The sequence below is a fragment of the Cheilinus undulatus genome, linkage group 9, assembly GCF_018320785.1.
Source record: "Cheilinus undulatus linkage group 9, ASM1832078v1, whole genome shotgun sequence".
In the NCBI taxonomy this organism is placed as follows: Eukaryota; Metazoa; Chordata; class Actinopteri; order Labriformes; family Labridae; genus Cheilinus; species Cheilinus undulatus.
The window spans coordinates 23,455,824-23,470,340 of NC_054873.1; the positions used below are offsets into that span (position 1 = coordinate 23,455,824).

At 37.1% G+C, this 14,517-nt stretch overlaps 1 protein-coding gene across 1 annotated transcript in view; it reads right to left on the bottom strand.

Annotated features, from left to right (window-relative positions):
* Positions 1 to 1,677: 1,677 nt before the first annotated feature.
* Positions 1,678 to 14,517, bottom strand: part of tbc1d2b (TBC1 domain family, member 2B) — a 28,355-nt gene continuing 15,515 nt past the window's right edge. The window contains exons 6-13 of the mRNA XM_041795738.1: positions 11,129 to 11,548; positions 10,675 to 10,785; positions 10,268 to 10,464; positions 8,874 to 9,368; positions 8,670 to 8,787; positions 5,962 to 6,147; positions 4,688 to 4,809; positions 1,678 to 4,576 (exon numbers count right to left, since the gene is read on the bottom strand). Of these exons, the coding sequence (XP_041651672.1) occupies positions 4,381 to 4,576; positions 4,688 to 4,809; positions 5,962 to 6,147; positions 8,670 to 8,787; positions 8,874 to 9,368; positions 10,268 to 10,464; positions 10,675 to 10,785; positions 11,129 to 11,548 (1,845 nt within the window). The 3' untranslated portion in view covers positions 1,678 to 4,380. The remainder of the gene's footprint in view (positions 4,577 to 4,687; positions 4,810 to 5,961; positions 6,148 to 8,669; positions 8,788 to 8,873; positions 9,369 to 10,267; positions 10,465 to 10,674; positions 10,786 to 11,128; positions 11,549 to 14,517) is intronic.

The following is a 14,517-nucleotide window of genomic DNA, read 5'->3' on the forward strand; positions in this document are numbered from 1 at the left end:
TCAGGCTTTTGAGTCGGCAGAAGTCCCTCCCCCTGATGGCTCTATTATGAAACTGCAGCATGACAGAGTCAGGCTATCAATAAATGTGACTGGCATGTCTGCTGTTTATTCTGAGCAGGGATTAAGACAACAAGTGTCACTGCAAAAAGAAAAAAAAAAAAAAACAACAGAGCAAACTCACACTCATTCAACCATTTGGTTAAAATAAATCTATATCTGTAAACAGGTAAAATAACAAAAAATACAGAAGCCTGAGGAGGACATGCTTCTATGCATTTTATTCCATTCAATTTTTCTGTGACAACTAAGCTTTGTGTGTTTTCGTGTGATCTCAAGGAATTTTTCTTCTTACTATCAATAAACAGCGCTGGTTTACCATTAAAAATCGGTTGATTTCTCAAGATATCACCAGAAAACTCATTGATTTTGAAGTAAATAAAAGATCAAGAAAACAACTGAGATGTACTGATAATTACAGGAAAAGGGTGTAAAATCAAATGTTTAGAATTGTGTCCTCTCAGGGCTTCCATAAGCAGTTATTACTACAGCAAGTGCTTTGTTTTTCTTTCTTTTAAGCACCTGAAAATGTATGGAGGAGGATTAGTACCAGTGGCGAAGATAAAAACAACGTGAAAAAGGAAATATTTTGAGAATAAAGTCTAAATTTTGAGAATAAATTTGAAATACAATTTCCATGAAAAAAAAAGATATTAAAGTAAACCCTTATTAGACTATGACAAACAACAGATCTTAGACCAGAGGATCCCAACCTTTTCAGCCTGCCACTGCCAAAATAAAGGTGCCAGGGGCCCGGGACCCCCACCATGCCTGGGGGTGGTTAAGGTATTTTTGAACATAGTCATAAACATTCAGTAACAGTTGTGCCCAGACTAACATTTTAAGGATTTTTAAAATATTTCTTTGATTTTAGTATAAATCTCACCAAATGAACATGTTTTTTACTTCGCACATTTAAAAAATTCTATATAAATCTTTGTAAAAATTGGTAAAATGTACAATTTGAGGCATTTAAAAATATTTTTATTTTTAGAGAGCATCTGGCAACCCCCTTTTCACTCTTAGACCCTTTCTAACCAAATTTGAACTTTTTTTAATACCTTGTCCTATTTATCTCAGTATCTCAAGCTAACAACACTGATTTTACCATGATAATGAGTTCTTCTGATTTTTATTTTAAGAATTAATAAAACAAGAAAATTAAATTATCATCACAGGAGGCAAGCAATGTTTTCCAGGGATAAACGATACAAGATCTGAAGAAAACAACTGAAATTCAGCCTTAATTACAGGGAAATGGAGCTAAGTAAAGTTTATAGAAGCACATATTCAGAGGGCTTTTGTGAACAGGAACTACTAGTAATCTTAAATCTTCTATTTCTTCTGAATACCACAAGAAAGAACAGACTTAGTCTTTTCAAACTCAGCCTGCCATATTTTAAAATGAAATTTAGTTGGTATAATAATAACAACTACTGAAGCCCTAGGTGAACATACAGTCACTGTTTTTATTTTACTTTGATTTCCTGTGATAATGGGTAAATTTGGTCTGTTTTTTTTTATATTTTGACTTACAAAGCTGATTCCCTTTTGTTAATTTCCCAAGATCTTGAGAAAATGACCAAGAATAACCCGTTTAGGGAAACAAGTGTTAAAAACCCAAGATAATGAGATAAATTAGAAATGATCTCCAGAGGAAAAAGTCATTGGCACTGGAATACTGAGAACATGTATGAATGCATGTCTTCTTTGAGCCTCTGTATACAAAGATTCAAGCTTTTTTCCTTGTTGCTTATAAACGCCTGCGCATGGGACAGAAGGCACTCAGAATCAAGTGAATTTTGAATCTTTCATCTTGCATAATTATAAAACACAGTGGCATATATTCAATGCTGTAAAATAAAAGCTTAGCATTTTGGCATGAGCAACTGATACAGATTAACAATGAACACAGAGATTTACACACAAGAAAAAGAAGTGCCTATCATATATATTGGACACATCACTTGTGCAATACACTGCTGTAAAGGAGAAAAATGAAATAAAATATGATGGAATTAAATGTAGCTTATTCAATATAAAGTTTCTACAAACAGCCAATATCAACAGAAAGACGCCGTGTATTAAAAGACACAGAAAGTGGCCATATGAGCAGTTTGACAGAGCAAATGGATTAAAAAATAATTATTTAAAATCAGATTTTGTTCTCCGGAGAGACCTGCTCTCCTAAGATACAGGAATTTTTTTTTTCAGTTCTGCACACTTCTTTCATTGAAACATTTGCAATTCTGCCGTTTGTTCACAAGTTCAGTGAGAGAGTCACAAACGTTCAGGGAGAGGCCTTTGCAGGCAATACTGTAACAAAGAAGTGAACTTTTTCTCTTTTACTTAAGGCGCAAAATCTGTCAATAGTTACATGTACAATTAATCCTCAGGGGATTAAAACTTACAACAAATTGAGAAAAACAAATCAGCATACAAGAGAGGGAAAAGCAAGAAACTTGTTCTTCAATACAACAGTCTAGTTTGATCTGTTTGTTGAACCAGTCTGAAACATCTTTACGAAAAGACTTTTAAATGGTAGGAACTGTTAATCAAAAACAATACGGAATGTGGTCACAATCCTTAAAAGTAAACTGACACAAGAAGTACCAAGGTTTGGATAACAGAAATGTCATTACACATGTCCAGCAATTCTACTTTAAAAAAAACATCACATCTTTTCCCCGCAGTCATACAACCAGTCTTCATCTCCAATGCTGAAAACAGAAAGAAAAAAAAACAGTGGAAATCCCACAGTGTGGAGGGTACCTGCACTGCTGTTAGCGCTGAAGAAATGCAACACTGCCACACTGAGGACGACACATGCAATTACATCACAGAGGGCTCAAAATATTAATACCAGCATAATGAAATGTAAGAACTGAAAAAATCTTTCAAATTCATCCTTTTAGTACGGAAACCCAAAGTGGACACACATATATACAAAATATTTTACTCTGTTCATCCGTTTAATTACATTTTGGTTGTTTTCTTGGGATCTTGACATCTATCTTGTTATCTCAACCCTGACTCTCCTCTGATAATGAGTTACTTGTTGCTTTTTTGTTTTTCCAAGATCAATTAACTTAAAATCAGGTAACAAACCAGTTTTACTACCCAAATTAAACAGGGAAAATACGTCAAAATCTTTAGAGAATAGTTTTAAATTTGCTTGTTATCAGTTTAGGTTTAGTCAGATTATCAAGTTTAGTGAATAAAATAAAATGTTTAGATGCATGTCCACTTAGGACTTCTGTATTTTAGGAAATAAAACCTCTGAAACAGAAAAACAAAACAATAATACTTCACAGTAGAAGTGTGGAGATATGATAAGGACATTAAGATGTCACATTTTTAAACGGTTACAAAGTCAAAGTGGAGTGACGTGGAAATTTTCAATTATACTTCAAACCAGACACCAGGCTGGTACATGTCTTTAAGTACAAGTGTAGATGCTAATCCACTTTTCAGATAAAAGTTTTTGGGGACGTTTAAGTGGCACTGAGGTCAAGAAAAACTGTGGGATAACCAATATTGTTGAAAAGAGGCCACACTGACGCAGTGTGAATCTGCTTGTTATAAATGAATCCTAAAATTAAAAAAACGTCTTGAAAATTCTTCAATAAAAATGGGACAACAGTGCAATAGGAAATTCTATTTTTGGTCTTATTGTATTTATCTGGACCACAGACACTTATTTAAACTGGAATGATAACCATGTTTGATGTCAGGTGACTTATATGGCTCTAAGACTTGAACTGTAGGTTCAAGAGAAATTGAGTCGCAGCATAAATGATTTAAGTGCATCGAGACACAAAGGGAGCAAACACAGGAGGTCGGCAAAATACTAAAAACTAAAAAGGAAATATAGAACATTTCAGAAGAACTGTATGCAGATAAAGCAGAAAAACCTGAATCATGAAAAACATACAATCAATCCTTCGACAAGCATAAAATCGCCATCTCACAGCCATGCTTTTATTTTGAAATACTGATTTGGACTGTAAGAGTGTAGTTTTAAATCAGAGGTCAAAAAGATGTAGATAAAGTGAACTATTTTGGCTGTCACATCAACACAAAAGCATAAAATAAAGAAAGTGTTTACAGAAAAGACAGGAATACTGACAAAAAGCCATTCAGCTTTGATGTTTTGGTCTTCTTATATGATACTAATCCAAAATTCTATAGAAAACTGATTGTTCCAGCTCTGATCGGTGAACAAATCCAGCAATCCGTTCTGGAAGAAATCCCTTTTACAATTTCAACACATCCCTCGTGTAGTCCTCGCTCTTAGACCTGGAAATGTTGAAATGCTTCAGGTTAGTTATCTTCCTCATCGTCACTGACGAAGCTCCGTCCATCCTGGCTCGTCTCTCTCTCCCTGAGGAAGGTCTGTCTGATGGCCTCCAGCTCGGTCAGCTCCAGGCGGACTTTCTCCAGGTGGAAGGAGCGGCGGTTCTGGATTTGCCGCATGGGGAACGGGTTCATGTCCACAAAAGCGATGTTCATCAGCTTCCTGCACAACAAAAACAGGGATATGTTCTTACTCCAGGGTTAACACTCGCTTCTTATCATTGCAGATGCAGTGCTGGAGTCAGAAATGTTGGGCTTTTTGCTGTTTCTGTACCTTGAGTCCAGGATTGTGCGTGTGAAGTATCTCAGATATTTAAAGATGGCTGTGGAGTCTTGCAGCTTCAAAAACTCTTCCTCTTTGTACTTAAAGAGAGCGAGGGCAAACCGAAATATGATCTGTAGAGAAGAAATAACCAACGCCATGAAATCTGCCTCATGACTGTGTGACCTTTTAGCATAAGACATCATCTCTTTAACATACAGAGCCACTTAAGAAGACTTAATCCAGTTATTGAAACATTTAGAGGGATGTGTGGAATTTATTCCCCATGAAGTAACAGTACAGTATACTGCTCACACCTCTAAATCAGGCTTTTAGATCGACTGAGTTCAGGTTTTTATAATAAGAAGATCAATATTTTTAATTACAATTACATATAATTAGTGAGAGTGGATACCTGTAGTAATGACCAATCTGAGAAACATTCAAACTCTTTGCTTCACTTTACATTTAAACTAAGGATGTGACAAAACCTTGAAATACAACTAAAACTTCACATATTTTCACTAGTTTTTCTTATTTTACTTCTCAAAAACATTTTATGAAAACTTCAGGAGATACACAGATGAGGAAGTGTTGTGTCTTTGAAAAAAATTTCTCTCCTTCAGTGCTTAAACAGGCTGCACCTTTGTTTGATCAAAGAGATTTTACTTATTTGTGTTATCCTTTTTTAAAAATTATTTACAGCAGGTTTTTTGGTGTACATATTACATAAACTTTTAGAATGGATTCTACATACTAAGACCCCAAATATTTCCCTCAAGAGACAGTAGAACAACCAAAAATTCTTAATAGTAGCTCTTATAATGGACTCAGGAAACACTTCTTTAGCTTGTTCATCTCTTGAAATTGTAAGTTAATAAAAACCAAAAGTTGCAAATTTGACAGTGTTCTTTCAAATGTTTGTTTCTAGCTGCCTCCAAGTGGTCAAAAACATCTATAACAGGCAAAGCGCTGCTTAAATCAGTGTTTCCCTGCCTCCATGTATGTGCTGTGGTCATTTTTTGCTTTAACAGGTACCCACTGCAGCTAAAGACTGTGTTATTAAGTACTGGAGTGAGAATTTTGGGCTATAATAGTTAAAAAAGGGATTAATACTTAAATAACTGGAATCAATAAAGATTTTTTCTTGAAGAAAAAGTAAAAGATTACATAGGCAGGAAAACCAAATTTGTGTAATTTTTTTTACATTCTAAATCTCATTTTTAGTGTCCTTGAAAACAGCAAGAGCAAACATGAATCAAAGGTATGGTTTCTGCCTGTCTTACCTTTGGACCTTCAAACAGAAAGGCGTCCCAGATCTTAAAGAGGATGTCGCTCACAACACTGTCCACAAACACCACCAGGAACCAGTTGAAGGTGATGAGGGAGAAGTCGACCTTGTACTGCTCAAAGTGGGCATGAAGCCGGGGGAGCTTCTCACTCATCAGGTCCTTGAACACTCGCTGGTCGACCTGCACGGAGGCAAACAGCAGATCTATTTTTCCAACTGCTAACACAGACCTTTATTTCTATAGCAGGAGACAGATGGGAATGAATCCATCAGAGCACAGTAATGAGCTGCATTCTTTCTACAATCAGTCATGAGCTGCAGCCTCAGTCACAAGAAAATGGCATCACTGACACCACAGAAGACTCTGCTAAGGAGGCTTGAACTTGTTTCTTGAGCCTATGTCGCACATATCTATAAAGAAATTTCATATCTCAAGAAATTTTAGGACAGGGTGCCTCTGATGTGGAATAAATAGCATGGTGCAAAAACTTCAGACGGGGTAAAAACAGTCAGATGCTACACTGACAGTTTTTTTCTTTGGCATTATACTAGGAAAACAATGGCAGAAGCAGCAAAAGAACAGAGCTGTGAGTAGAAAAGAGAAGGAAGCAGCTTCATCATTACGTGTATGAAGATAACATTGTTTGTCAGTTAGTTGAATAATTTGTCTGTTTTTAATCCTGCCATGTCACTTGCAGTGAACAATAAATGAAGTTGAGCTTGTGTTATGCTTTTCTAGCCTTTTGGCTTCTCAAGGCATTTTTACTCTGCAAGTCATTTTTGACCAATCAAACCACATTCATACATGAATTGCCAAGGATGTTATTCAAAGTGTCCATCAGTATTAACTAGTACTGTCTCAATAATGCATCCATTTAGATTAATTTCACAAAAGAATGCATCAAAAATGTACACATTTTGATATTCTGTTATTTAATCCATCTAAAAGGTCAATGCAATCTGAAACATTGATTGTTTTTCCACATCTTTTTCAATTCCATACAAATGTACTCCTGTCACTGTTTCAAAACCTTGTAAAAAACAGTTCTGAAATTGTAGAGGCCTTTTTGACTAAAATATTTTATTAACGTCAAATTGAAAACAGATTTCTACATTGTTATGTCAATAAAATAAAAATATCTAAGTGACTGCATAAATATTCAACCCCTTTAAAGTGACTAACCTAATTCCACAGAGGTCCAGCTAATTGGTGCTAGTAGTCTCACGATTAGTGAAATGGGGATCACCTAAGTGCAGTGAATGTGTCTCAAGTAACTGTAGTATAAAAACACCTGTTTCTAGAAGGTCCAGTCACTGGTAAATCAGTACTCCTGAATGAGCATGCAAGAGGGAGACTAGTGAAGGAGGCCACAAAGACACCTATGACTACTCTGAAGGAGTTAAAAGCTTCAGCAGCTGAGATAGGAGAGACTCTGCGTACAGTAACTGTTGCTATTTAAAGCTTTATGGGAAAGTGGCAAAGAGAAACCCACTGTTGAAGAAAACTTGCATTAAATCTTGATGGTCAAGATGAAAAAAGCTCCGTGGTGTGATTGGACCAAAATCGTGCTTTTAGGCCATCAGACCAGACACTTTGTTTGGAGGACACCAAACACTGCACAACACTACACCATCCTCACTGTGGAGCAAAGTGGTGACAGCATCATGCTGTGGGGGTGCTTCTCGGGAGGCGAGCCTGGAAGGCTTGCAAGGGTATAGAGTAAAATAAAGGCAGCAAAATATAGGTAAATTCTGGAGGGCAATCTTATTCAGTCTACAAGAGAATTAAGGCTTGTGAAAAGAGGGAGATAGTTGCACACAAAATTGTTTAAAGACAACAAGGGGAATGTTCTGGGATGGCCAAGTCAAACCCCAGACCTTAATTCAATAGAGCTTGTGGCTGGACCTGAAAAGGACTGTTCACACCTGATCCACGTGTAACCTGACAGAGCTTGAGCAGTTTAACAAAGAAGAATGGAAGTGAAAACGGCAGTGTACAGATGTGCAAGCCTGACTGAGACGTATCCACACAGACTCGGTGCTGTGATTGTAGTCAAAGGTGCATCTACTAAATACTGACTGGAAGGGGATGAATATTTCTGCAATAACTTATTTTATATTACATATGTTTATTCAATTGTCATTATTTTGTTGTAATCTGTTATAACTTTGACATTGAAGAGGCATTTTTTGTAATTTTTTTGGTCAAAAAAGCCAGATTATATTGACCATGGCTGATCTATAAAATCAATAAAATGTTTAAACATCCAAAGGGGAGAATACTTTTTATAGGCACTGTAATTACAGTTAATCACATACATCAACAATAGGAGAAGGACTGCATTACACGATTAACTGCATTAAGTTAATTAGTTATAGCATCACCCTTATCATCTTTGGCCAATTTAACTCTATTTTTCATGCTACTAAGAGTGAATTAACTTATTTTATCTGATCAAGTTCCTTCTTGTAAGTCCACTCTACCTCTGAGCCACAGTGTCTCATAAATATTCCTGAATATTTCTTACTGCATCCATCAGCTCACCCCAAATTCAAACAAATTTTACAAGGACTGCTGGTGGGCAAAGCCAGACTGATACATTTTGGCATTTTCATTTTATACTTGATTCCAGATGATTTTTTGCATATTTGAAAACAACTCAAGTCTTTCAGATCTAATGTATAACCTTGAATCATGTTTACCTGTGAGCCGAGGAGAGTCTTGGTGTAATAGTCTCTTGGCATGAAGACCTCCACGATGGCTATGAGGCACCAGAAGGCATCCTCTTGGTCCAGATACAGCAGAGCAATAGCTGCCAGCCTGAAGGAACCACATACAAATAAAAGTAAATGTTAAAACGAATTAAGAAAGCTTTTAAAGTAGAAAAAGCAGAAGCTGTCCTGTACCTGTTGAGCCCTTGGCAGTACCCAATGTCTGGATTCCTCCAGGAGAAAGCCATCAGGACATTCCTAAGTTTCTGGATGCCGCCTGCACTTGTGGAGGCATAGTGCTTGTTGTTTGGCAAAGTACGCAGCAAATCCAACTCAATCTGCTTAGAGGCCGGGTTGGGCTTGTCACGGGCTACATTTAGTAAGGTCTCATAATAGTCAGGTGCCAGGTGGTCCCGAAACTTCTTGACGTGGATGGAGACGCACCATCGCCACACCTTGGAGCGGTGCTCATGAGGAACACCGCTGCGGATGAGGGTTTTGAGCTCAGGGGAGCGCACCAGGTCTCTGTTCATGGTGCTAGCCAGGTAGTTTTCCCACTTCACCCCAACTGAAACCTCCTGGTCTGTCATGGAGAGAGACTTGAGCTCCAGGGCTCGCACTTTTGCAACCAGCTTCTCTTCCTCTTCCTCCTCCTCAGGGACCGTCTTGAAGCCGTACACATCGTACTCACTAAAGTCAAAGCAAAACAGATAACAAAAACAGTCATTTTGCTCAATTATGTAAAAAGGTTATTCTTGTTTTTGAGGGTTCCAAGATTTACTCACCCTACTCTGGACTCTGATTTACATTAATATCACCCCCGAATGACATGACTGAGCTTGCATTAAAAGACTGAAATAGTAATTAGCTGAGCTAGTTTTTCCAGTCAAGGATAACCTGAGTGCACTTATTACTTAAAGCAAAACTAGTCTGATGTCCACTAGTCTGAATTTATGAATCAAAGTAATAACTACACAAGATTAAAGTAATACATTTATGGAGATGGAGTGACAAAATTAGAATTTTTTAATGTTAAAGGGGCTCAGGTAGCCTCTAAGCCCATAGACTCCTCAAGACTCCCTTCTTCTGGCTAGAGAGCGCTAGGAGGTCTGCAAGACTGGGTAAATTGTGTTATTGAGCATCTCCATGCCAGGTAAATATGGTAAACTGTGAAAAAAATAATCAATTTTTTTAAAGTGTACAGATTGTATTCAATATGTAGAAATTTTCTGATGACAACTGCGTAGAGCGGACAGATCCATTTAGAGCTTTTAAGTGCTAACTTTTCTCCACTCCTATTCATTCCTTATGGATCACAAGACTGCAGACAACCTACTGGCAAGTATGATCACGAGAATGCTAATGACGTGAGCGCAAGGTGAAACAACAAGCAAGACACCCATAGTAGACACAGAAACCCATATTGTGTTAAGTATTGTTTTCCAAGAAAACTCCTACACAGCTAAATTCAAGATTTTTTAAAGGTTTTGTTCCTTTGATACAATGGTTGATTGAAATACAAAGGAGGTATCATTTTAAAACATTTCATGACAAAAAGATGAACCTTTTCTGACAATCTTAAGGCATACCTGACAGTATTTGGTTTAAAGATGGGATGGTCCTGCTGATCAGGGCTTTCAGCCTGCAGTGCATCCTCTAACAACCTTGAAATCACCTCGCGGGCTGGGCTTAGCTCTGAAGACGAACACACCGGGGTCTTCACCTCTTGAAGCAGCACCAGATACTTGCTCTCCACCTGACACAGCTTGGCTTCCAGGGCCGTGTACTGCAGCATAGACAATTAAAAAAGACACTGTCTTTATCACACCTGATGATTACAGGATTATTGTCATTTATTGTTCTGTCCTACTTTATGTTTTAAGATAAAGAGGGCACCAGTTAAGGTTAAGAGTGGACTTCCCCTAAGAGCTACTCAAGACTTCCTGTTTCCATGTGCAGAGTGAGGCAGCATTAACAAACAAAAACAACACGATACCTTCGCTTCTAAGGCTTTTTCTCTACTTTCTGCATTCCTGCGTAAGACTGTCAGCTCCAGGATCTCTTTGTTCAGGAATTTATTCTGGGTTTTGTAGCCTTGCAGACTGTCCTGAAATTAAAAGAAAGCACAGTATTATCAATCAAATCCTATACGAAAGCTACTTTCCTTTCTTAAATAAGCCCTTCTTTTTCTTATCTGCATTTTACCATTTCTCAGTACCCTCTCTCATTTACATGCTAATGTTTATCTGTTTGTCATTATATCTTTGCTACATGCATACAGTGGAACAAAACTGTGTCACTCAGGGCCACTGTGCAAAGAAGAGGACAAGTAAATATATAAATAAAGCTAGCAAACCCCTGGTCTCTAAGGCCCAGCATTCACAATAAAAAGATTTTAGTTGTTCAAATGATAGTCACTCATAGTTTTCTAGATATACAGCTCGTTGTACCTTGAGGATGTCGAGCTCCTGATCTTTGTTGGGAGATGTTGGACCTCCATCGTTTGGATTGCCGCTCTGCTCACTGTTCTGAGACAGCTTCATAATAACTTCGTCCTTGGCCTGGATCGTCTCCATCAGCATCCCCAGCTGATCGTTGATCTCCCCCACCTTTATTTTCAGGCCCTTCAGCTCTTGTTGCAGGCTCTCCTTCTCCAGAGCCAGGCGTTCCATGTGACCACACAGAGCCTGGATCTGTCCATCTTTCTCCTGAAGAAGAACCTCAGACTGGCTGATCTCTTCCTGGGTCACTGCTGAACTTGGAGTCTGTTCTGATGCTGCAGCGGGATCTGGAGCTGTGGAGGGACGCTGAAATGGCTGCCTGTCACACTGGGATGTTCTTAGGGTTTGCTGCAGGAGTCTCACCAGTTCCTAGTGGAGGAAATGAGATTTTTAAATCAGAACACTGACGATCAATTTAGGATCATGCCGTACATTTTAGTCACATCAAAAACCCTGATATTTTAAATTCAGTTTTAGTTTTTGTTGTTCTTTGTGAGAAAAAATCATAAAGGTGTTTGTCTTCTACACATAGAACTAAAATAAATTTGTCATATTTGCCCTTCTAACAGACACCTTTACAACTGAAAATCAACATATAAAAGACTACTTAAATTAACTTGGCAAAAATGTATTCATACTTTATTGTTTTTGAGCCTGTATTTCTTTAATATGTTGAACAAAAGTGTCAAAAAGGTCTTTTTGTGATGTATTATTGGTGTTACTTTTTATAAACTAAAAAAAATCTGTTATGGTGGTAATACCACCACTTCAAAATTAAAAATCATTCCTGATAAAAAACCAAAATAAGGGAATTTATATTTTGCATTTTTGTTTTCATAAAATCGATTAAAATATTAATTTCCTTCTAAAATAGACTTCAATCTGATGTCCTTGGAAATTATGAAAATGGTGATAAATGGTAGAGTAAGTCCAGTGTATGATATGTATGGTATTGTAAGTGTACTGTGTAGCCAGAGTTGATTTTTTTGTGCGTTTTATAATTAAAGTTGGGCCACCTCAGCTAAAACATCTAAACAGCATAAATCACACATTGTCTATCATATTTGAGCTTTTAATTTTGTTCAGACAGAGCTTGCGCTTCTTTTTTATTTCAGTCAGATTTGACTTTATACCCACTAAATGATAAATATCAGGATGCATCAGGATCTCAGTGATTCTCTGTGTCATCAAGCTGACCCCCACATGTAACAAATCCACCACAATGCGAACAGCACCAAATTTAAGTAATTACAGAGCTTTGAACACAAAAACAAAAGTGTACATGAAGAGCAGCCCTGCTCTGAGAAAACATGAACAATGTGTAAATGTTAGGCTCACACATTTGCAACAATGTCTGTGTGAAGTTTACACCCACACAAAAACACCCTTGTGTACATGGTCAGAGGAATGCAGACACACTAACTGTGACATTCGGTTAAACATGATTTTTTTATCGGTAACTGTCACACTTTAGAGAGACAAAATTATACAGACTCTGAACAGGGAAACTTGTTCAGCAGTTTTTTGGAATGATTCTGTCTTTCACCAAAGTTTCTTATCAGTAAAACGCCGGAGAGGGTGCCAAGGCACATTTAAGCACTGACAAACCAGGGCAAAGTTAAATATAGTTAGTTTTTCTTCAATTTGCACAATTTTATTATGACAAGTCAGCATTTAAATTATGCCATGGTTGGTCAAAAATGTGGATGGTCAAGTGGTTTAAGGCGCACACCATGTACGTGGGTGGCCTGGGTTCAAATTCGGCCTGTGGCCCTTTGCCGCATGTCTCTCCCCTCTCTTATCTCTGTTTCCAAGTCTATCCACTGTCCTCCGCTATCTAATAAAGGCATGAAAAGGCCCAAAAATATATAAAAAACAACAACAAAAAAAAAAACCATTGGCATACTAGCAGTCTTACACCAAAAGAAGTGATGAAGAAAAATCATTATCAGCTGAAATGCTAGGTTAAACATCAGTATTGGTATCAGCCCTAATTCACACAATTCCCTTATCTAAATATCTTCTTAAGAACAAATTTGAGAAAAAAAACTTTCACTAATTTCTTATACTAGTGTATTGATAATTGTCCTAATATTAGTAAAAAAAAAACACATTACATTGCTTTTTTCCAGACATGAAAACCCCAAGTGTGTTGGAATATCCGGTATCTCTCTCAGCAACCTGGACTAACTTGTCATGTAAAACATGTGTTATGTTACAGACAAATTCAGCTATTCTCAACATCATATGTGCTTTGGTCCGCTAAAACTGAACAGTGACAAAATAATTCCTGGAACAGAAGCAACACGATGACTCACAAACCCATAGTTGCTCAGTTCATTCTTGTTAAAGGTTGAGCTTGCAGTAAAACCACTTTACAGAGGAAGCACACCCACTTACATTATGTTTTCATCTGGAGAGTGTTGCTGTCATTCTGACCAATCAGCTGGTCTGAAAACGGCCAAACAAGAACAAAGTAATGGGGGACGACACAGCTGTGATATTTGTTAGCTGAACTACTGTTTCCTTGTTTACCATCTGACTGGCATGACTAATCATTTCTGTCTTCATGTAATAGTGAGAGCACTGGGATAACACCAAACCACTCAGTCAGACACCATAACCTAATGCTGGAGCTGAATGAAATAAAACAAAAACAGGGGGAATAAATACAGCTCAGAACTGACCCTTATGTAAACAATTCACACATTATAAAATTAATTGTGAGTTTTTTTATCCTTTTTTAGAAAACCGTCAAGTCTTTGCTAAATTTTAACACTTGTGAAAAAGTTTTTATAGGCACACTGACTAGCAGGCTGCATGGACAGGAGAACTTATGCACATTACACTGGAGAAAATGAAAAACTTTAGTGAGTGAAAATTAGTTTTTTTAAAGCCATACAAGATGGCACGAAAAAGAAAACAATCATTTAATCTATATATATATATACAGTGCTTAACAAATTTATTACACCACCACCCAAAGTAAGGTTTATGCCACAGCTGACCTAAATTAACAGCACTGGTAATTACCAAAATCATTTTTTATGTTTCTGCAATGGTTAATACACCAATATGTAGAAGCTCTTTCACTCTTTCACTCAAAAAAAAAAACATGAATGAAAACTTCAATAAAGCCAAAAATCCCTGAAATACAAGCTGCTACTCAGTTCATTTTTAATGATTTCCTACTTTGTGCTACATTTTAGATGTTTATTTGCTTAAGGAATTGAAATCAGAGGGCATTAATAAAATGTACAAAGACACATAAGAAAAATATTTTGCCGTGATAGAGAATTAAAAACACTGAACATTTTTTAATCAACCCTTTTATCTCT